This window comes from Salvia hispanica, chromosome 4, assembly GCF_029641045.1.
Source record: "Salvia hispanica isolate PSC_SH4W2 chromosome 4, Shi_PSC_v1, whole genome shotgun sequence".
Classification (NCBI taxonomy): Eukaryota; Viridiplantae; Streptophyta; class Magnoliopsida; order Lamiales; family Lamiaceae; genus Salvia; species Salvia hispanica.
This window is the reverse complement of record NC_142695.1, coordinates 2324937-2347756: the sequence shown is the minus strand read 5'-3', so window position 1 is coordinate 2347756 and position 22820 is coordinate 2324937. Positions and strand designations below refer to the sequence as shown.

Below are 22820 nucleotides of genomic sequence, written 5' to 3'. Positions count from 1 at the left end.
TTAATATTGTCGAATTTATTAAAAAATTATCAACAAAAATGATAATTTGGTCAAAGCTGGGATTAAAAACATTGAATGTTATAATTTGACGGAATAGTTAGCTTTGGACGATCGTAATCCTAAAGTGACGAAAGAGAAAAGACACCGTATTAGAAATAGACCACTCACCCTTAAAAAGCCTTATAAAGAGGAGGATTATCCATACTTTTATAGGTGAACTAGAATCGTTACCAAGCTGATGTAGGACAAAATATTAAAATTTTAACACAACATTTGAATTATTGAAACAAGATAAGGTAGTACTAGTACTACACGAAGATAATAAATAATAATGGACCCACCACGTGGTTGTAGCTATCACATTATTAATTGGAAATACGTTAATCATTAGTAAACTACTCGGTCTCCTCCTCTGTATTATGTAAAACTTTAAAACGTAGATACTATCTCAAAATAATAATTGAGACATTATTTGGTTGATGAATAGAGTAAGCAATAACACAAGATCTAATTTATACTACTAATCTACACAAAATAAGAAAATAATAAAAAATAGGATAGCTGAATCTGTTACTACAAATGTGTTTCTGGAAACCATTCTCGGTTTGCTGGTTGAAGAAAAGAGTCCAAAATTCCAAAATCTGAGTTCTTGGTTAGGTAGCAAGTTTTCACTTTCATAAATGAGAACAAGACATGGAGTATGCGTTCTAGAATCATATAAAGATTATAGTTGTTCTGTCATCATTTTTTTCACTTATAAATACCTACTTGTTCATTTTTATGTCGCATTCTCTATGGGTGAAATTCAAATTTTCTTTGCAAAATACCAATTTATCTTCTCAAAATTCAGATGCTGTTCCCATTTATCTGAATTTCTTAATTTTCAATTGATCAAATATGTGCAAGGGTTGGGGGATATTAATCGATACGACGATCCATTATTGACGATGATGACATAGCCACGAAGAAAAGAAAAACCCTTTGTTCCGATGACAATGCGGAGAAGAATCGCAGAAAATAAACACGCATCGAAACAAATGGCTTTTCTTCTCTTCCCACTACTGTTGTGTCGTGTAGTTGCAACACCTCTCAGGTATAAGTATGAGGCATTGAGAGGTGGGTTTCTGGCAAGACATTGAGTTAGGCCCTCCCCTTTATAATACTGTCGGCAAGGATGAGGTTTCAACCTTTTTTTGCAAGAACATATCGGCTTCCCAATGCTCGAAAATGGGACCCACAACGTGGATACATAAATCAAATTTCATAGTACACAAATTACATAAAAGCTTTCCTACCTCCTGAGGTCCCACAACGTGGATACAGATATCAAATTTAAAAGATCACATTCAATAAGCTTGCCTACTTCAAGAGGTCCCACTACGTTCATACTCAAGTCTGTGTGGATCTTCGCATTGCTAATTTACTGATCAAAAGCAGGGCAAAAAAAAAAAAAAGAAGAGAGAAAACAGAGAAAAAATAGAATGGCAGAATTTGTTGCAAATGCTTCTCTTGAAACCCTTCGTGATTTGCTGTTTGAAGAAACTAAGTTTTTGCTTGGTGTGGGCGCTGATGTTGAGAAAGTTAAACGAGATCTGGAAAGTGTACATGCTTTGCTGATGAAAGCTGACAGAGAGAGGCATGATTCTCCAACTCTAAAGACTTACATTCACCAACTCAAAGATTTGGCTTTCAAAGCTGAGAATCTGCTTGAAAAGTATGCCGTTGAAGTTCAATCCAAAAGAGGGTTGAGGAGCCTCAAGGACAAATTTCAAAGGTACTTTTGCATCATGTCTGAGTGTTACAGTGTCCACGAAGTTGGGAAGGAGGCTTGCGACATTATACCTGCCTTGGACCAACTCACTAAAGAGTTGAAGTCAGAGTTGGATCAACAAGACTCATCATCTCATTCCAAGCAGGAAGCTGAGCAGCAGCGGATGTCGAGGCAGACGTATGGTCATGAGGTTGAGCCTCATTTCGTGGGCATGGAGAGAGATATCGAGCTTTTGGTCTCCAAGGTGAAGGATGAAAAGAGGCAGCAGCGAGTGGTGAAGATATATGGGATGGGTGGTCTCGGAAAAACTACTCTCGCCAGAAAGGTTTACAACCACATAGACCTCCAATCTTATGCCCGAGCATGGGTTTGCATCACCCAACAGTTTCAACCAAAGGCCGTTTTCGGTGATATTTTGAAACAACTTGATAGCAACGCACAGACTGGTGGCATGGAAGAGCAAGAGCTGGTGAGAGGAATACATAGTTTTCTGAAGGAAAGGAAATGTGTTGTGGTGATTGATGATATTTGGCAAAATGATGATTGGGATATCATAAAGAAAGCTTTTCCGGTGAATTGTAATATCATTCTCACCACTCGCTCCCAGAATATTGGTAATCTAGAATCCGAACCTCACATGCTAAGATTTCTGACCGAAGATGAAGGATGGGCTTTACTTCACAAAGTAACAGATTTATCTCCAGGTTAGAAGTTTAACTCTCTTCTCTCTTCGATGTTATAATTGTATAATTAGAGTGTGTCATCTAAATATAGCATTACTAAACATGTTTGGCGGGTCGCATTATGGTACAATTAGTTTCCAATACAGAACGCATAACTCTTTCGATATAGACATAGCTTTATTAACTGTCTTATATTGATACGAATGTCTTTGTGTTGATATTTAAGGCTGATAGACCAACGTGGCAATGTTATGTAATATGAATCATTAAGTTAGAAAGGGAGATAAAAATAATCATGAGCACTCCATTCATTTTAATTTGATGAATTGTACTACTCCGTCTTGTAAGACTGCCCACAACTAGAAATTGATCTAGAGCACTATTTACTTTCATTGGGTTCTTTAAGAATAAATTGAATATCTGCATCTTATTTTATTTTTATTTTTTTTGTGTATTGTGATCAGTTGACACAGGTTTAAAATCTTTAGAAGTTGTTGGAAAAGAAATTGTAACAAAGTGTGAAGGGTCAATTTGTGTTATTGGAGGGATTTTGCGCTCAAAAGAATACGATTTACCGGAATGGAAAAAGGTAAATGCGAACATGGAACTATATTTAAGGCATGGAGAAGGTGTTGGAAAATATGAAAGAGTAAATCAGGTGTTGGAGTTAAGCTATGATGCCTTGCCTTATTACTTGAAGCCATGCTTCCTCTATTTAGCATGTTTTCCAGAGGATCACATTATTGATTTAGAGAAATTGTATCTATTGTGGATGGCCGAAGGCTTCATTTCATACCAAGATAAAGGACCTAACGAGACTCTAAGAGATGTGGCCCAAAGATATCTAACAGAACTTGTTATGAGATGTATGGTTCAACTCCATAAATCTGTGTACTACTCTCCACTTAACAAGGGATGTGTCAGAATTTAGTAACTTTGGTACTAAATAACTGCAAGGGTAAGGTAGACGTGAAGGAGTTTGGCAAGTATCCCATGTTGCAAGAGCTAACTTTAGTGGACTTTGTCAAGATGGCAGAAACAATAACTTTCCGTTCAAATTCATTTCCACAACTTAAGAAGCTTTCGTTTGGAAAGTTGAAAGATTTAAAGAAATGGGAAGTGGAAAAAGGAGCAATGCCAAAACTTACTTACTTGTTCATTGCGGAGTGCCGCAATTTGGAGAAGGTTCCAGATGGTCTGAGATTCTCCTCCTCTCTTCGAGAGATGGTTATCATTAGTATGCCAAGAGAATTTATAGAGAGAGTAAAGGAAGAAGATTACGGGCCATTTGTCGTGAAAAGAATATTTGGCCCGCAAGCTGAGAATTTAGGAGCAAGTGCCTGATGTTTTTGGAGGTAATAAATTTGTGAAGGGTCATTATTAATTATATAAATATATATATTGGCTAGGAAAGTTGTTTCTCTTTTGTGTTTTCTATATAACTAACTGCTATATATAATACATAATGATCTTGATCTTGTGCTATTTCTTTTCTTTATCGGATGATCACTTTCCGGTCCAACAGAGCTTTGATTTCTTATTACTATTAATTATTACTCTCGTATTAATAATTAGGCTCTCCAGCGCACCTCCACGACCAACACTTGAACCACCTACATCAGCTCCAACACATCCGCACCGCAACCGACATCCACATCATATGCTCCAAGATTATGTTTAGTTATTTCTTTATAGAGTTGAGTCTATTTTAAGTCTTGTTATCGAGTCGGTTATTATTTTCATCCGGGTTTTCTTTGTGGTTCTTTCCCGGATCAGATTATGAGAGTCGAACCACATAGGTTTAGGTCTGTTTTTCCATTGTAAGTTGAGCAATACGAACTTATCTTTTCTGGCCTGTATCATATATCTTCGTGATGTTTTATCAATTTGTTTTCTTGTATTACAACTTATAATTCTCTTTTTCCAAATGCCCACAATTGAATATTGGTGGATTTGTATTTTTTTGTCCAACAAATGCTATTAATGTTATATAGGAGTATAGTTTTTGTGGATAAGATGAAGTAATATTTATTTGACTCTTAAATAACCAGGAAGGTATAATTCCTTTAGGAGTGTACCTCACATTACTTGTGCTATTTATTTGTATTTTTTGAATTTTTTATGTACTCGAATATCTTCATGATATTCTTTTAACAACTTACAATTATCCTTTTGTATTAAGTACTCACAAGCAAAATGTATGCTACTGAGAAATGTGGTAAAGGTAAAACCAAGAGTAGATAAATTGAAGAAACCAAAGCTTACAATTTTCAAAATCACAAGCCTATTTAGAATCTTCATTCCTCGAGATAAACAATTGCTATAGCATCAAACACAAACAGTTCGTTTTCTTATATTATAAAGAGTGTTCTTGAATACAGAATACGGCATGAAGAACAGAACGGTACAGAATACGGAGTCCAATAACGGCTATTGCAAACAAAGATTTCCGGCTTGGACGATTCATTAACAACAAACCCACACTCTTAGTACTTGGACAGTAAATGATGCTACAAACAAAGATGGAAATTTGTTTCTTAAGTTAGTAGTAGAGTAGTTAGGATTAAACATTATACTGCGAGAAATTTAGTAAAGATAAAACCAAGAGCAGACACAGAATAATTGGATAAAATGAAGAAACCAAAGCTACAATTTTCAAAAAACATAAGCCTATTTAGAATCCTCATTCCTCAATATAAACAATTGCTTATAGACACCAGACAAATCAGCCCATTCTCACAGATTATAGAATGAAAAACAGACATAAACAGAATCAGCTCAAAAATGCATTTTCAATCACATAAAATGCTGAAACTAAGTTATCATTCCACCATACTGCTCAAAAAGGCAGCTCCAATTATCGATGTGCCATTAGCGGCCAGCGTATTATTACTGTGAAATTCTAAATCTCTCACAAATGTTGGTACATTAGTTGTGCCTATTATTTATCTTCCTTGGATTACACAAATTAGAGAATAAGGAAAATATGGATAGATGTCCAGACACACTTGAAGTTCCGATTTGGCAAAAATGTCATGAAGAATTCCCAAGAAATGAAGTGAAATACAGGCATCTAGGCAATCCTTCATCCAAACAGTTCCATCCTTGTTCCACCAAGTCACTTGCTCATATCAGTTCTGAACAGCATATAAGGAAAAACAAGAAGCAACAACTAAACACAAGATACATAAGCTGAAAAGTTTCGGGAAAAAAGGAAAATAAAAAACTGTTTAAAATTTAAATGTAGAGAACATATCACTCCTGCAATATACTTCTATTAGAAAGGACTTAACCCTATAAGACTTGGAATTCTAAGTAAATTTTAAACACACTTTCCTTGTATTATACAATCATGATTTTCAGAGGACTAGAGTTGCAACTAGCCAAATTGATAAATATGCATCTAAGGGAACATTGTTGTACCAGTTCAGAAAAATACTAAACAATTACCATTTTCCTAAATATGAAACATCATATAAGTGAAAACGGTCATGCTAATAAGGATAATTGTTACATAAGCTTCTTCTTAACGAACATGAAACTCACCTTCATTGTTTTGACTAAGGAACCAGAATAGTTAGAAGAAAACACAAGGCTCAAGCTCAACTAAACCAGTGGTACCTAAAATAGTTATCTAATCTGTAATCATGCATCAGCAAAGATTGGAGCATATCTAACTCCTCTTCTTTATACAAGGGTTACTATAATAAACACAGCCAGAGGTTTAACTACATTAGCATCGTAACAGGTTCAAGAATCCAAGGTTCTCGAAAAATTGCAAGATTCTCTCTTCTCGTGGGTTACAATTTGAAGTTACAAACACTAACAAAGCAAAATATATTCCTAGGTATTTGCCCATCTTACTCAGCTAAGATCAGCAGTGGCACTGATTCTCACATAGATAAAACTCAAATTAACCACAACATCATTATCAACCGAACCTAAATAGTTAATGATGCATCAGCAGAGACTGGAGGGTGTCCAACTCCTCTGCTTTGTGCCAAGGTTACAATGAAAAAACACAATCAGAGGTTAAACTACATTAGCATCCTAACAGGTTTCAGAATCCAAGGCTTTCGTAAAATTGCAAGATTATCTCTTCTCAAAGCTAACTGTTCAAAGCTACAAGCACTAACAAAGCCAAATGTATATTTCTAGGTATTTACCCATCTTACTCAGCTAAGATCAGCAGCAATGCTCAATTGATAAAACTCAAATTTACCCCCAAATCATTCACATTTTACACACACATACACACACAGAGAGGCATAATTAAAGGATACACCAAGTACAATCCATGCGCGAAAGCTCCTGCCAAGGCTACGGTGAACAATCGGTCCCTCAAAACCGGTTTATGCCGGAGTGAAATACGAACTGCAGCCAATCAACCGAGAATTAGGGGAAATTACGTCGATTGATTTGTACGGCGCCAAAATACAAACAACGGGAGAAAATCGACTTACTCAGAGGAAGAACAGGGGCGTATAACAGGGGTGCATAGTTTTAATAATCAATATAACTATTCATTAATACTACGTCCCATAAAGTTGAGTCGTATTCCTTTTTACTCCGTCCCAACGAAGTTGAGTCATTTCCTTTTTTAACAAAAGACAAAGCATCTAATCACTCTTACTTTATTCCATCATTTACTTTACTCTCTCTTATCTTTCCTACTTTTTCCATCTCTCCTATTTATTTAATATAAATCCTTAATCTCCGTGCCCAAAAGTTTTATCTCAACTTTTATGGGACGGAGGGAGTATTAATTAATAGATTATCACATATGAAACAATATATGAAATTAATTAAAATAATAAATATTATATGGAGTACAATGAAACAACCAATACACTCCCTCCATTTCTTCATAGTTGATGCGGAACTTTTCGACATAGAGTTTTAAAAATGAATGTTGAGTGTGTTAAATAAATAGATAAAAAAGTAAGAGAGAGGAAAAGGTAAAGAGAATAAAGTATAAAGTGAATAAAGTAGAGAGAGTAAAGTAATAGGAAAGGAAAAAGTTACCATATAAGGAAACGACTCAACTATGAAGAAACTTCCCGAAATGGTTTTTGAAGCTTGGCTGAGCCCACAAACCCAGAAATGGAGTAAAGATTACATTTTTGCCCAGCCAATTTTCGATTTTCCCCCTATTTTCATTTGCACTGAGATTTTGTTAGGGCAAAAATAACAAAAAGCCATCAATCGTCTTGACCAGAAGTTGCAGCAGCTCCACAGTAGTAGATGTTGGTGTATTGAAGAACTACTTTTCTTGTTAGTTCAACAAATTGATAGAGAGAGAGAGAAGTGTTGAATGTTGATTGTGGTTTAATTTAATTTATTTTATTTTCTTGGAAGGTGAAAAAAATTGGGTTGAAGGAAAGATGGATATGGGTTATAGATGGTTGGAAGAAATGGCGAGCAGCAGCAGCCATCTTCTCTCTACCGCAGAAACTCCGGCGAATATGAGAACGTCGGCAATCACAAACCCGGCGAAAATGACCGCCAAGAAATCGTCGAGGACTGCTATGTTAACCATCCCTCGTCGAGCGGTTGGTTGAGCTCCCGTTTTCCGTTGAGTAGAGCTCCTACTCTTCTTCTATCTCGATCTCAGACATTTGCTTTGACGAGATCCAACTGAACAAATGCAGCAGGGGCTTTTTGGTCCACTCATAAAAGAGTACAAATTATTAATTTTTTCCAAAATCTAAACATGACATATATCTTGTACACTGAACATTAGTTCTGAATATTATTCTGTGGGCCCCTCACATATATCATGTTTTAATTCTCATCTTCCCCAATCAAACAAAGTGAACACGCCCTAATTATTAGTTATAGTTACGGCTATGTTTGGTAGGGTTGATAACTCATCTAGGGATAAAATTTTATAAACAAATTGAACCAATTTGTTTATAAAATTTTATCCCTAGATGAGTTATCAACCCTATCAATCATGCTTACTGAAGGAATGAGAAACATAAGGGATTGAATAACTACTATATATCAAAAGACAAAAATAGCCTTTTCAAATTTTTAATTATTTTTTGAAGTATTTATTAAATTCACCTGGCACAATTTAAATCATTAAATCAACCACTTATGCTTCAGGCTCCTGGACATGGATCCTCTACGGTGGGATTAAACACAGCATTTCATGCTGTGCATGAAACGCAAAATTTAATACATCAAACGACATGCAATCAGTGGGATATGATCATGGGCTATTTCGTAATTATATTTTTAGCTTCATTCATAATTGAGGTTGCGGTGATTCGTGAAATATTAGTTGACTACAATTGAGGCATTGAAATTTTTTGCTAATTTTTTTCATTTTAATGTTTTTTTATGATTTAATTTAAAATATTTTAGTACAATAAACAAAATAAAAGATGGATATGAACGCCTACTTTTCCCTTTTTAATATGTTTATTCTTTCATATTCATTTTTATTTTTTATTATACTATTTTTTTAAAAAATTAAATCACTAAAAAACTTTAAAATGGAAAAAATATCAAAAAGTTACTTTAGAAATAAATGCATATCACCGCAACCTCAGTTATGATAAAATGAAGCTACAATAATAATTAAGAAATAGCCCATGATCATATCCCACGGATTGCATGTCGTTTGATGAGTTAAATTTTGCGTTTAATGCACAGCATTTCATGCTGTGTTTAATCGCACCGTAGAGGATCCAGCAGTCATGCATTTTATTCCTACAATAATGCGTTTTGCACCACAGCACAAGCTGCTGTGCTTTTAAGCACCGTAGGGGATCCAGCCCCCAGGCTCCTACGTAGTACTCCTACCGAAAGCATCAAAAAAATAATCATGACCATTTCTTTGAAATCGTGGTTGCTATAAAAATAATCATGGCACAGCTATCCTCTCATTTTAAATCATAAGGTTCGCCCACATCGCGAGATCTCTATCCTTTCATTTTAAAATAAGTTCTAAATTATTTTATAAAAATTAAACGTCATTTTTGTCATTACGAAACCACTGCGTATATAAAAATAACTTACTCTTATATTTATATACCTGTACAGCTGGTGTCAACTATTTCAATACCAAAAATAATGGATCTACAAAGTGGTTACAGCTATCCTCTCATTTTAAATCAATGTGCATGGATCTCTATATTGACGAGGACCACTTGCATAGATAACACAACATGTAATCTATCAAAAGAAGAGGATGAAAATGAAAGAACAAAAAATTAGAATGGCTTAATATCTTGCAAATGCAAATGTGTTTCTGACCCTTGGTGATTTGCTGGTCAATGAGAAGCATTCATGCCTTATTCCGCGGATTGAACTAGTCTTATTTCTTAAGTATTATTGTTGTGCCTAAATATATATTTATAATATGATCAACAATTTGATAACACTAATTAAAATAGAGTGAATTACACTTTAGTACCTACACTTTGAAATTTTATGAAATGCCGTACTCAAATTTTTAAAATATACTCACACGCCTTTAGACGTTGATGTAACATTAATATTGACGGGGGACTTTTGCATTGGACTTTTTTGGTCTAAAATACCCTCTAGTCATTAAAAGACATTTTAGTCAAATTGTTATGAAAGTGAATAACTTTCACTCCAACCTTTTTATACAGGTTTCATATTCTATTTTTTATAGATTTATTATAGTAGTAGATAGTGGTGACGTGTCTACAAATTCAGAAAAAGAAATGATAGCACTCTATCATTACAAATAACTAAGATACCCCTCAAGGCTCAAGACTTGGATGATAAATAGGCCAGTCACTCTCTCTCTTCCACGTCAGCAGCACTAAAAATCCACCTGCCACATCAGCATAGGTCAGCCATAGGCCAGCCGCAATAAAAATAATTCAAAAAAACCACATTTTACGGAATAAAATTTACGATTAAATTACGGAATAAAATATACGGAAAATTCATTCATTTCATTAAAAAAAAAGGTACATAGGTTAAAAAAAATACATGATTTTTTTCAAAAAAAAAGGGGCTTCCACACACGAGCCCCGCCACTCTCTACTCCTCGTCGTCGCCATCGTCGCCGTCGCCACCCGGGGTATCTGAGCCCGCGTCTGACCCCCTACCAGTGCCCTCGAGGCATCCAAATCCAGCCGCATGTTCTCGAGCATCGAGGAGCCTCTTCTCCGTGGGGTCGGTTGCGGCCTTCCACTCTTGGAAGACCGCGAACATACCTTCCCCGTCTTTGCACGCGATAATAAAGTGTACGCGCGTGGAGGTGAGGGGTGGGGAGATGACCTCATGGGGCGATAGGGGGGATCCTCCCCTCGCTGCCCGTTGCGCCGCTTTTGGCCAACCGGGCGAGGGCGACGAGCAACGGATGGAGGGGAGGGAAACTCCTCAGCATCCGGGGGGAGGTCGTGGGATCCGCCGCTGCTGCCGTTGTAGTCGCCGGAATAGTTCAGCCTCTGCTTCTTCTGCCACCCAGCCTCGCACCCCACCCGGAACTTCTCGGAGTCCTTCAGCAACAAAAAGCATTCCCAGAAGAGGAAGTCCTTATACTTCCCCGCCAAGGGGAACTGACTCTCGGCTATCCTCCGGGCGTCCTCCTCATTCTGCCCAGTAGTGAGCTGACGGACGGCGTTGGCATACAACGACGAAAAACGGCCGACCGCGGGCCTGATGCGCTCCCACCCCTTCCGGAACTCCTCTCCGCTGAAGTCCTTCCCGTGCGGGCAGTGCCTCCTATACGCAGCTCTGATCTTCGCCCACATGCTGACGACCCGCTGGTTGTTCACAACCAGCGGATCGTCACACACCTCCAACCACCCCCTTGCCACCCCGGCGTACTCATCCTCTGTCCACTTCCTCCGGGTGGGGTGTCGTCAACAGCGGGCTGCAACGACTCACCGACCGCCTTGGCCTTCCCCTTCGTCTTCTTCTTGGGCGCGGCCCGCCTTGCAGGAAAGGGAGTATCCGGATCCCCTAGATCGATCCTCATATCATGCAATGACAGAAGGTCGTCGCCAGTGAACTGCGTCTCCACTTGGGTCGACGTGTGAGACGAAGCTGTCAAAAAATCAAGCGAGGGACGATAGACCGTGTCCCCTCCCGGTGACCCCTGCATCCCCCCCTGCATCTGCATCCCGGGATGCATACCGTGCTGCATCCCCCCCTGCCACATCATCCCCATCATCTGCTGCAGCATCTGCTACTGCATCTGGGGCATACCTCCCCATCCCAGCGCTGACTGCCCACCGCTCCCCTGGCTCCCCTGCACCCCACCCGGCATCCCCCACGGCACACTCCCCGGCATACCACCCTGGTTCCCCCCCTGCATCCCCCCCGGCGCACCGGCCATCATCCCCATCAACTGCGGCCAAGGGACGTTAAACCCTGGGCTCATCTGCCCGCCCATCTTCCCCCATCCAGATCCCATGGGTACTGTGGGAGTATGAGAGCCGCTCGTCGCTGGACTGGACTCGTTGTTGTTTTCCATCGCTCTATGATGCTCTTGTACAGAAAGTTAGAGAGAGAAAAAACTCGTTAAAACAAGTGGTGCAAATGAAAATGAAACTAAAATCGCGTATATATAGGTTTTCAAAAAAAAAAAAACGAAAATAGGCGCTGGCCGATCGGCACGCCACAATGGCGGCCAGCGCCCCTGAATCGGCTAGCCCACGCCGATTTTCTAGCCGATCGCAATGGTTCTGCTAGCCGATCGGCCAGCGCCGCGAATCGGCTAGCCGGCATTGTGGATGCTCTTAAGAGCATCCACAATAAGAATAGGCCAGTCATAGGCCAGCCACTTTCTCTCTCTGCCACGTCATCAGCACTAAAAATTCACCAGCCACATCAGCATTTTACTCAAATAGGCTAGCCTAAGGCCAGCCGCAATAAAAATAATTTAAAAACAACTACATTTACGGAATTAAACACAAAATACAGAATTAAATTTACGATACATATACTGAAAAAATTCGTTAATTTTATTTAAATAAAAAAAGTACATTACCTAAAAATAAAAAAAATCCGGACTTCCACACACGAGCCACCGCCCAACTCTACTCCTCACTAAATTATTAAAAAAATACATTAAAAAATGTTAGTATGCCTTGAATCCGTTATAGTTTGCCGCTAGCCGAACGGGCGAGTCAGGGGGTCAAGGGGGGCGACACCCCCTTCCACACACGAGCCACCGCCCCCGGCCCGACGCTATGACATGTTTCTGTTTTAGGTCTTAATTTTGTATTGGGTCTAGCCCGTCGTCTGTGTGCCTATTTAAAATTTACATAATTAAAAAAATTCATAAAAAAAATACATTAAAAATGCAATAAATAAAAAAAATTAAAAAATAGTGCTGGCGGCACGCCACAATGGCGGCCAGCGCCCTCAAATCGGCTAGCCCACGCTGATTTTTTCGCCGATTCGCGGCTGGCCAATTCCAATAGTTCGGCTAGCCGACCGGCTAGCGACGCGAATCGGCTAGCCGGTGGCCTAGCCGCTATTGTGGACGCTCTAAAGAGTTCTTTTGCTATTTCGGTTTGTCCACAATTTATAAAATTATTTACTTTATTCTAGTTTTAGTATGCAAACCCCGACATTACCAATTTTTTACACTCACAATCCAATATAAAACTAATACTCCATTCGTTTCATAGTAATGGAGGCGATTCTTTTCGGCATGAAGATTTTAAAAAATTATGTTAGGTGAGTTAAGTGAATGGAGAGTAAAGTGGAAAATGAAAAGGGTAGAGAAATGAAGAGAGAATAAAGTAAAAGAGAATAAAGTAGGTGTAGAAAAATATGTTGACTTTTATTAAAAAGGGAAATGACTCTATTAGGCCATCCACAATGGGGCGGACGATGCATTGCAGACGATGGCTTCTCCATCGTCCGTGGATGAAGCGCGGACGATTCCCCATCGTCCGTCGCATCGTCCGCCACTGTGGCATCACGGACGATGCGACGGACGATAACACGCGTTTTTGTTTTTTTTAAAATTTTTATTTTTTTTTCTATTTAAACACCCCAATTCTCTACCATTTCAAACACCCCAATTTCACATCTCCTAATTTTTCTCTCTCATCTCTCTCATCCCTCACTTTCCAGTTTTCTCACTAAAAAATTGAATCCTGACGGCAACGATTGGAGTACATCGGACGGCAATAGACGGGACTTGACTCGGGCCTTGTTCGATTGCGTTAATGACGTCGCGACGGAATGCTTGGCACAATGGAGCGCGAGCGTGTAGCGGCGGAGCAGGTGACGGCGGCGGGGGCGCGGGTCCCTCGCCCGATTCGACGTCAGACGTATGTCCCCCACGAGCACGACGTAGCTCACCAACGTCTGGTCGCAGACTATTTTGCCGAGCAACCACGGTGGGGCCCGACGGTTTTTCACCGCCGTTTTAGAACGCGGAGAGAACTTTTTCTCCCCATTGTCCAGACATTGGAGTGACGTGATGAATACTTCCAGTATCGGGAAGAGGGCATTGGCAGACCCGCACTTACGCCGCTGCAGAAGTGGACGGTTGCGATCCGGCAGTTGGCCTATGGCACCACAGCGGATATGTTCGGCGGGTACCTTCACGTTGGGGAGACAACTGGCCGCGATTGTCTGAAGAATTTTTGTAGGGGAGTTGTAGAGGCTTTTGGCTACACATATTTGCAATGCCCAACTGCTGATAATTGCCAATGAGGATGCACGAGACGGTCCACGGCTTCCCTGGAATGCTAGGGAGATCGACTGTATGCACTGGCAGTGGAAGAATTGCCCGACGGTGTGAAGAGGCCAATTTACTAGTGGCTACAAGGGTAGCCACCCGGCGATGATTCTCAAAGTCGTCGCTGACCACCGGGTCTTGATCTGACATGCATACTTCCGTGTAGCCGGGTCGAACAACGACATCAACGTCCTCAACTCGTCCACCCTCTTCGTCGATCAATGCAGGGGTCGCGACCCGTCCATCGAGTTCACTGCCAACGGCCGTAGATATCATATTTTGGTACTACTTGGCCAATGGCATATACCCAAGGTGGCCTGTCTTTGTGAAGACGATCAGCTGCCCAATTGGGCAGAGGAGAGTATTGTTTGCGGCAAAGCAGGAGGCTGCGCGGAAGGATGTGGAGAGGGCTTTTGGTGTGCTCCAATCGCGGTTGGCAATAGTGAAAGGTGCGGCGCGTTTCTGGTTCAAGGAAGTCATCGCCGATGTCATGTATGCGTGTATCATCATGCATAACATGATAGTCGAACATGAAGTTGGACATGTCACCGATTGGGTCGATGATGAAGCTGGATCTATCTCCAGCACGGCGATCCCGCTTGTCGCTTGAGGATTACCGATAGGCTTCGGTAAGGTTCTAGAGAGACGGACCTCAATGCGCAACCAACAAGATCACGCGATGCTCATGAACGACATAATTGAAGAAGTTTGGAAGCGCCACGATCATTGAGGATTTGTAGTTTTTTTTTTTATTTCGTAATGTAAAATTTGAACTTTCTATGGAATGAAGTTGTTTTCTCCAATTTTTGTAGTGTTTAAATATTCAAAAAATAAATAAAATGCTTAGGTCGGGCTATAGTCCGCCCCATTGCAGGTGGAAGGGGCGGAGGATAAAATGTTGATGTGGCGGTGCATAGGGTGAGGCTTGTGGATGCCCTTAGAATGGATCGTATCGAAATGACAAAATGACCCTATTACTATGGAACGGAGGGAGTACTTTAAATGAGTCTCACATTCCACTCACTTTCTCCTTTTACTTTTCTTCACAAAGTCAAACAATTTCTTAAAATCATATCGAATCAAAAGGACTCTTTAAATGGTCTAATATTTTGGACTAAAAAATGTTTATAAAGTACAAAGTCTCTTTAGTAATATTACATCAAAGTCTAGGGACATTGGTAGATATAATTTCAAAGATTAATATAGTGTACTCTATTTATGATTGGTGAAAATATCAACAACCATGGTTTGAGAAGATAATACTAAAAACATGACTGTGTTTATGTTTAAATAATTGTCTCTGTCTATGAAGTCAACAATATGAATACCTAACCTTAGTAAAATAATGGAAACCATGTCTATCAAGACGTGATCGGTGTATAAAAATAATCATAGGTGCAGGTATCTCATTTGAATTCATTACTGATCTCTCATTATAAATGAATAAGCTTGCCCACTTGGCCACTTCCCGAGAGTTGTTACAGCTATTCTCTTTTTTAAAATTTTTAATCAATATATGTATTGATCTCTGACGAGAAGCACTTGCCTAGATAACACAATTTGTCATCTGTCAAAAGGAGAGAAAAAAAAAAAGAAACAGAAAAAAGTAGAATGGCAGAATCTCTTGCAAATGTGTTTATGGAAACACTTCGTGATTTGCTGGTTGAAGAAACAAAGTTTCTGCTTAGTGTGAGCGGTGATGTTGAGAAAGTCAAAGCAGATCTGAGATGCATCCATGCGTTGTTGATGAAAGCAGACAGAGAGAGACGCGATTCTCCAACTCTAAAGCTTTACATTTCCCAACTCAAAGATCTGGCGGAAAAAGCTGAGAATCTGCTTGAAACGTATGCGGTTGAAGTGCAATCTAAAAGGGAAGGGCGTAGGAGCCTCAAGGATAAATTCAAAAGGTACATTTGCATCATGTGTGAGTGCAGCAGTGTCCATGAGGTTGGGAATGAGGCTCGCGACATAATATCTGCCCTGGCCGAGCTCACTAACAAGTTAGAGTCGGAGTTGGATCAACAAGGCTCATCATCTCATTCCAAGCAGGAAGCTGAGCAGCAGCGTCTGTTGAGACAGACGTATGGTCTTGAGGTTGAGCATGATTTTGTGGGCATGGAGAAAGACATCCAGCTTTTGGTCTCCAAGGTGAAGGACGAAACCAGAAGAAAACGAGTGGTGAAGATTTACGGGATGGGTGGTCTCGGAAAAACTACACTTGCGAGAAAGGTGTACAACCACGAAGACCTCCAATCTTATGCTCGAGCATGGGTTTGCATCACTCAACAGTTTGAACATAAGGCGGTTTTCGGAAAGATTTTGAAACAACTTGATAGCAGCGTCAAACAGACTGATGGTATGGAAGATCGCGAGTTGATCACAAGAATTCAAAGTTTTTTGAAGGGGAGGAAATGTCTGGTGGTGATAGATGATATATGGGAAGATGTTCATTGGGAAATCATAAAGCAAGCTTTTTCAGTAAATTGTGATGTGATTCTCACAACTCGTTATGAGAATATTGCTAATCAACAATCCGAACCTCACAAGCTAGAATTTCTGACAGAGGACGAAGGTTGGACTTTACTTCAAAAAGTAGCAAATTTATCTCCAGGTCAGAAGTTTTACTCTCTTCTTTCTTCGTTGTTATAATTGTGTAAATTAGAGCTTGTCATCTAAATATAGCATTTTTTAATATGTTTGGCGGCCCGCGTTATAGTAAAATTAATTTACAATACATAACGTATAACTCTTTCGATTTTTATATTAAAATTATCAATACAAATACATGACTTAATTTATTAACAGTCTTGTGTTGATATACGGCCAGGGATGGAGTAGGAAATTAGAGTCGGAGGGGCAAAAATAACATACAAATAAATAAATACTCCCTCCGTCCTATTAAATATGCAACATTTGGGAATCAGCACATGTTTTTATGTAGTGTTGTTTTGTAAGTTATTTAAGAGAGAGTAAAGTAATAGAGATGAAAAAGTAGAGATAAAAAATGTTTCCATTTTGTGAAATGTTTCATTTTTAATGGGATAAACTAAAAAAGAAAACGTTTCATTTCTAATGGGATAGAGGGAGTATAAAATTATTATAATATATTATAATGACGAGAGAAAATTTTTGAATTGTGGAGGAGAGAGGGAAAAAGTTTTATGTCTTTTCTATTTTCTAAGGCTTTATGCTTGTACTAGATTTTAGTCCGGGCCTTTGCGAAGAGGGATGGGCAAATAAATTTGTTTTATATTAAATGAAGAGGCGCAAAGTAGTGTGAATATATGTGTATTAGAATAATATTAGGGAGGTGTTATATTGCTAACTCACCCCTAAATTGCTAACTAGACGTCTAGACCAGCTTAATCGGTTCTCCGCTTCTTGGGTACCCGGAATTGGAACCGGAACCGGAACCGGCCGGGTAATTGAGGAACCGGGAATCGGAGAACCGGTTCCGGTATCGGTTCGAATATTTTTCAAAATTTTCGGTTCCGGTTCTACCCGGAACTTACCGGTTCTTACCCGGAATCGGATAATATATTAATTTCAGATTTTTAATTTTAGTTTTAATAAAATTTATGTCTTTCACTTAAATTACAGTTAATCCTAACTTCCTAAGGAGCCCGCAACTATGGTGTACATATTTTTCATTTGATATCTCCTCATTTTTTGTATTCAATTGAGTTAGAAATACATCAAAAAAATGTGCTTCAAATATAAATTCGTTTGATATGCTTTCAATTACTAACATATTGTATAGTTTATCCAATTTTTTTCAATTAACATCAATAGTGTATATTTTGATACACATCTATATCGTTGCAAAATATACGACAAAATCAAATAGTACTACTTTGAAATTATATTGATTTATAGGCCTTATATGCACATAGACTATAACATATACGTGGTGAAAATAGGCTATAGCATTTAGAAAATTAAAAATAACAAATCTACGAGTTTTGTGAATTATCTCAATCATTGAAGTAATCAATTTCATGACTCATTTTTCCTTCTTATTGTTTTATTTGTTGGAAGCTATTTTGCTGAGTGAATACGAATAACAATGTAATAAAGATATTAAAGAATTGAAATTCCATAATCTGTGGACTAGACTTAATTTGTATACCACTTTTGAGACGTAGTTGTGCATAAATCACGTGATTAGTGGTCAAGAACTATATTTTTACTCCATGTTAAGATTTTCAATATTTTTGTTTGCATTTTTGTGTGTTTATTTAAATTTTTAGGCATTAATTGTTATAAATCGGTTCCGGTTCCGGTTCTAAGATTCATGAAAATTTGTAACCGGGTATCCGGTCACCGGACCGAGTAGAACCGGAACCGGCCGAATAAGCAGGCCTATTGCTAACTATAACTAAATGATAGGCATTAGATTTTTAAATTAAAGGTGAAGATCATTTAACCCTTAAGTATTAATATCATGCACAAAAAATATCAATAGGGTTATTAATGTCAATTAACTACAAAATTAGTTATAACTAACTTTTAAAAGAAATCCCAAAACTTTAAATTCATATAACATATATCAAATTAAAGATAATTTTTTAAGGATTCCAATGATATCCTACATGCATATGTTCCGACGTAAAAATTATAAAAAAAAATCAATTTTTTTTTTATTTTTTCGTAAAGCAGAAATGTAAACATACTATATAAAATATGTTAATATAATACATGTAGAATGTCAATATAAGCAATGAGTTAACATTCTTAATGCATTGTGTTGGCATTCTCAAAGCATTGTGTTGATATTTTCGAAACATTATATTCATATTTTCATCCAAAACCCTAATTTGGAGTTTTTTCTTTTTTTTTTTTATCTTTTTCGATTTAATTAATAAACAGAAAAATTACACGTGGCAAATTGTAGACTATACGTTTTCTAAAATCATATTGTCTTAAATTAGTTGTAGTTAGCAATTAAATAATGAGTTAGCAATTGATCACTCCCCTGTGTATGTATCTATGAAAAAGTGGGGCATTTGTCCCATCCAAACATACATTGGATGCGTCGGTGGATATACTTATGTCTTTGTGTTGATATTTAAATTTACATGTTGTGTTAATAAAGTTATGCCTTTGTTATTAAATTTAATATACATAATTGAAAATTATGCATTAAATTAGTTATTATTTGATCATAACCCTATTTTTGGCTGGTTTATGTTATCTTTGTGTTATTCTATTAGAAATATAGAGCCTTTTTAAATGAAATGTAACTAACTTTTTCGGATTTTTGAATTTTCATTTTACAAGATATTTCAAATGTATCGTCTCAGGTTGGATTATGTACAAGCATTTTGGACATTAGGAATTAGATTTATGATTAGATTATATTTTTTGAATTATTTCGGATTATGCATAAATTCAATATGATATCCAAAATTCCAAATACATGCCCCTATTTAAAATCTTTTTGAATTATATCGGATTATGCATAAATTCAATATGATATCCAAATACATACCCCTATTTAATATAGAAGAAAAAGAAATTCTATGATCCATATACCAAGATGGCAATGTGATGTGATATGAATCTTTAAGTTAGGAAGAGAGATAAAAATAATCTAGAGCACTCCATTCATTTTAATTTGATGAAATGTACTACTCCATGTTGTAAGGCTGCCCACAACTAGAAATTGATCTAGGGCACTATTTACTTTCATTTGTTTCTTTCAAGAAAAAATTGAATATCTGCATCTTATTTTATTTTTATTTTTTTTGTGTATTGTGACAGTTGCAATATTTAAAATCTTTAGAAGATGTTTACTTTCATTTGTTTCTTTTAAGAATAAATTGAATATCCGCTTCTTATTTTGTGTGTGTGTGCATTGTGACGGTTGACACAGGTTTAAAATCTTTAGAAGTTGATGGAAGAGAAATTGATGGGTTGTACTACTACTCCACGTCTAGAAATTGATCTAGAGCACTATTTATTTTCATTTGTTTCTTTTAATAATAAATCGAATATCTGCATCTTATTTTTTTTGTGTGTATTGTGACCGTTGACACAGATTTAAAATCTTTAGAAGATGTTGGAAGAGAAATTGTATCAAAGTGTGACGGGTTACCACTGTCAATTTGTGTTATTGGAGGGATTTTGCGATCAAAAGAATACGATTTACTGGAATGGAAAAAGGTAAATGCGAACATGGAATTATATTTAAGGCATGGAGAAGGTGTTGGAAAATATGAAAGAGTAAATCAGGTGTTGGAGTTAAGCTACGATGCCTTGCCTTATTACTTGAAGCCATGCTTCCTCTATTTAGCATGTTTTCCCGAGGATCACAAAATTGTTTTAGAGACATTGTATCTATTGTGGATGGCGGAAGGCTTCATTTCATACCAAGATAAAGGACCTAACGAGACTCTAAGAGATGTGGCTCAAAGATATCTAACAGAACTTGTTATGAGGTGTATGGTTCAACTCCATAAAGCTGAGTACTACTCTACACTTAACAAGTTGGATGAGTGTGGGCTTCATGATTTGATGCATGATCTATGCTCTTCTAAAGCTGAAGCTGAAGAAGAAAAGTTTCTGAAGCGCATTGATGCTTCTAAATATCTGACCGACATTCTTTCACCAACTCGAACAAGGTTAGTAATACCTCCATCCGTTGGCAGTTACAAAAGCAGATTAGCCATCAGTTGTGACTTTGAGCGTGAAGTGTCAGGTATAGATGGGTTAGAGGAAGTTAAAGGTCTTAGATCATTTATACTTTTCCAAAAAGATTCATATTTACCAACCATTGGCTTCAAGGAGAGTACGATTGACTTTAAGATGTCGCAATTCTTGAGGATAGTTGTGGTAGAAGGTTGTGAGTTTGAAGGGGGGAAATTACCAAGCAAGGTGGGCGAACTAATTCATTTAAGATACTTGAGTTTGAGGGATTCTAATGTGAGAGAGCTACCAAAGTCTATATGCAGCCTGCCATACTTGCAGACCTTAGATTTGCAAGTATTGTTCGATGTTGCTATTAGATTGCCAAATGTGATATGGAAGATGAAAAGACTAAAGCATCTGTTTCTCCCATATGGTGATATAGAAGTGATTGGAGGGGAGAAACTAAGACTAGATGGGCTACACGAGTTGGAGACATTAGAATGGATCAACAGTGAGAGAACTTGCATTGCAGATATCCCCAAATTGATTAGTCTACAGAGTCTACGTGTTAGAGTTTGTGATGTGGATAGCATGTCAATTGTGCTGAGCAACAGAAATAGCCAATTACGTGAGACTTATCTTTATGTTGAGTCATGTGATCTAAGTTCAGAGAAAGATATGGAGGTTTTAAATGAGGGGTTGAAGGCTCCATCGTTGGTTACTTTGAAGATGTTTAGATGCAATATGAGTGGCGGTTTTCCATACTACAAACAAGGGATGTGTCAGAAATTAGTAAGTTTGCAACTATATAACTGCAAGGGTAAGGTAGACGTGGAGGAGTTTGGCAAGTATCCTATGTTGCAACAGCTAATTTTACGGGACTTTGTCATGATGGCAGAAACAATAACTTTCCGTTCAAATTCATTTCCACAACTGAAGCACCTTGTATTAGACGAGTTGCAAGATTTAAAGAAATGGGAAGTGGAAAAAGGAGCAATGCTAAAACTTACTTCCTTGGTCATCACGGAGTGCCGCAATTTGGAGAAGGTTCCAGATGGTCTGAGATTCTCCTCCTCTCTTCGACATATGAAAATCGCGAATATGCCAAGAGAATTTATAGAGAGGGTAAATGGACAAGATTATGGGCCATTTGTCGAGAAGGATGTTAAGGTCCATTCTAATAGAAGAATAATTTTGTGAAGCTGAGATTTTAGAAGCAAGTGCCTGATGTTTTTGGAGGTAATAAATTTGTGACCATACATTATTAACTATATAAATATATATATTGGCTAGGGAAGTTGTTTCTCTTTTGTGTTTTCTATATAACTAACTGCTATGTATATACATAATGATCTTGACTTGTGCTATTTCTAATTTCTTTATCAGATGATAACTTTCCGGTCCAGCAGAGTTTTGATTTCTAATTATTAATTATTACTCTCATATTAATAATTAGGCTCTCCAGCACACCTCCACGACCAACACCTGAGCCACCTACGTCGGCTCCAACATCATATGCTCCAAGATTATGTTTAGTTATTTCGTTATAGAGTTGAGTCTATTTTAAGTCTTGTTATCGAGTCGGTTATTATTTTCATTCAGGTTTTCTTTGTGGTTTTTTCCCGAATCAGATTATGAGAGTCGAACCACATAGGTTTAGGTCTGTTTTTCCATTATATAAGTTGAGCAATACGAACTTATCTTTTCAGGCATGTATCATATATCTTTGTGATATTCTATCAATTTGTTTTCTTGTATACAACTTGTAGTTTCTGTTTTTTCACATACCCACAAATGAATGTTGGTGGATTTGTATTTTGTGTCCAAGAAATGCTATTAATGATATATAGGAGTATAGTTTTTGTGGACAGATGGAAGTAATGTTTATTGACTCTTTGTTCTTTCAAGATAAATGTTAAATTGGGATCTGATGTAACCAGGAACGTATAATTCCTTTAGGAGTGTAGCTCATATGTGCATTACTTGTGCTATTTTTTTGTATTTTTGGAATTTTTATGTACTCGAATATCTTCATGATATT

General features: G+C 37.8%; 2 protein-coding genes and 1 long non-coding RNA gene across 5 annotated transcripts; 2 read left to right on the top strand and 1 right to left on the bottom strand.

The window, feature by feature from the left end:
- Positions 1–1394: 1394 nt before the first annotated feature.
- LOC125192037 (putative disease resistance protein At1g50180) lies at positions 1395–22549 on the top strand. 3 transcript variants are annotated; one of them, XR_016129056.1, is made up of 3 exons: positions 1395–2475; positions 2919–4259; positions 22440–22549. XR_016129056.1 is itself a non-coding variant. In XM_089057635.1 (2 exons), the coding sequence occupies exons 1-2, from the start codon at positions 1482–1484 to the stop codon at positions 3383–3385; spliced, it is 1461 nt and encodes a 486-aa protein (XP_088913761.1). In that variant the 5' UTR covers positions 1395–1481; the 3' UTR covers positions 3386–4414. The 3 variants fall into 3 exon arrangements, 1 of the variants encoding a protein (XP_088913761.1); XR_016129055.1 differs by lacking the exon at positions 22440–22549 and having other exon boundaries at positions 2919–3809; positions 4030–4414; XM_089057635.1 differs by lacking the exon at positions 22440–22549 and having other exon boundaries at positions 2919–4414.
- LOC148927048 (uncharacterized) lies at positions 5228–6936 on the bottom strand. Its single transcript, XR_016128757.1, has 3 exons — positions 6918–6936; positions 6738–6828; positions 5228–5591 (listed from the first exon to the last, which is right to left on the bottom strand). It is a non-coding gene; the product is annotated as an uncharacterized LOC148927048 (long non-coding RNA).
- On the top strand, positions 15722–22433 carry LOC148927047 (putative disease resistance protein At1g58390). Its single transcript, XM_089057634.1, has 3 exons — positions 15722–16760; positions 20190–22018; positions 22166–22433. Exons 1-2 carry the CDS (start codon positions 15761–15763, stop codon positions 21977–21979), a joined length of 2790 nt encoding a protein of 929 aa, XP_088913760.1. The 5' UTR covers positions 15722–15760; the 3' UTR covers positions 21980–22018; positions 22166–22433.
- Positions 22550–22820: the final 271 nt, after the last annotated feature.

Coding starts and splice junctions, on each gene's coding strand:
- LOC125192037 (XM_089057635.1), top strand. CDS start 1,482: ATGGCAGAATTTGTTGCAAATGCTTCTCTTGAAACCCTTCGTGATTTG. Junction 2,476..2,918: donor AGTAACAGATTTATCTCCAG/GTTAGAAGTTTA, acceptor TATTGTGATCAG/TTGACACAGGTTTAAAATCT.
- LOC148927047 (XM_089057634.1), top strand. CDS start 15,761: ATGGCAGAATCTCTTGCAAATGTGTTTATGGAAACACTTCGTGATTTG. Junction 16,761..20,189: donor AGTAGCAAATTTATCTCCAG/GTCAGAAGTTTT, acceptor CCGTTGACACAG/ATTTAAAATCTTTAGAAGAT.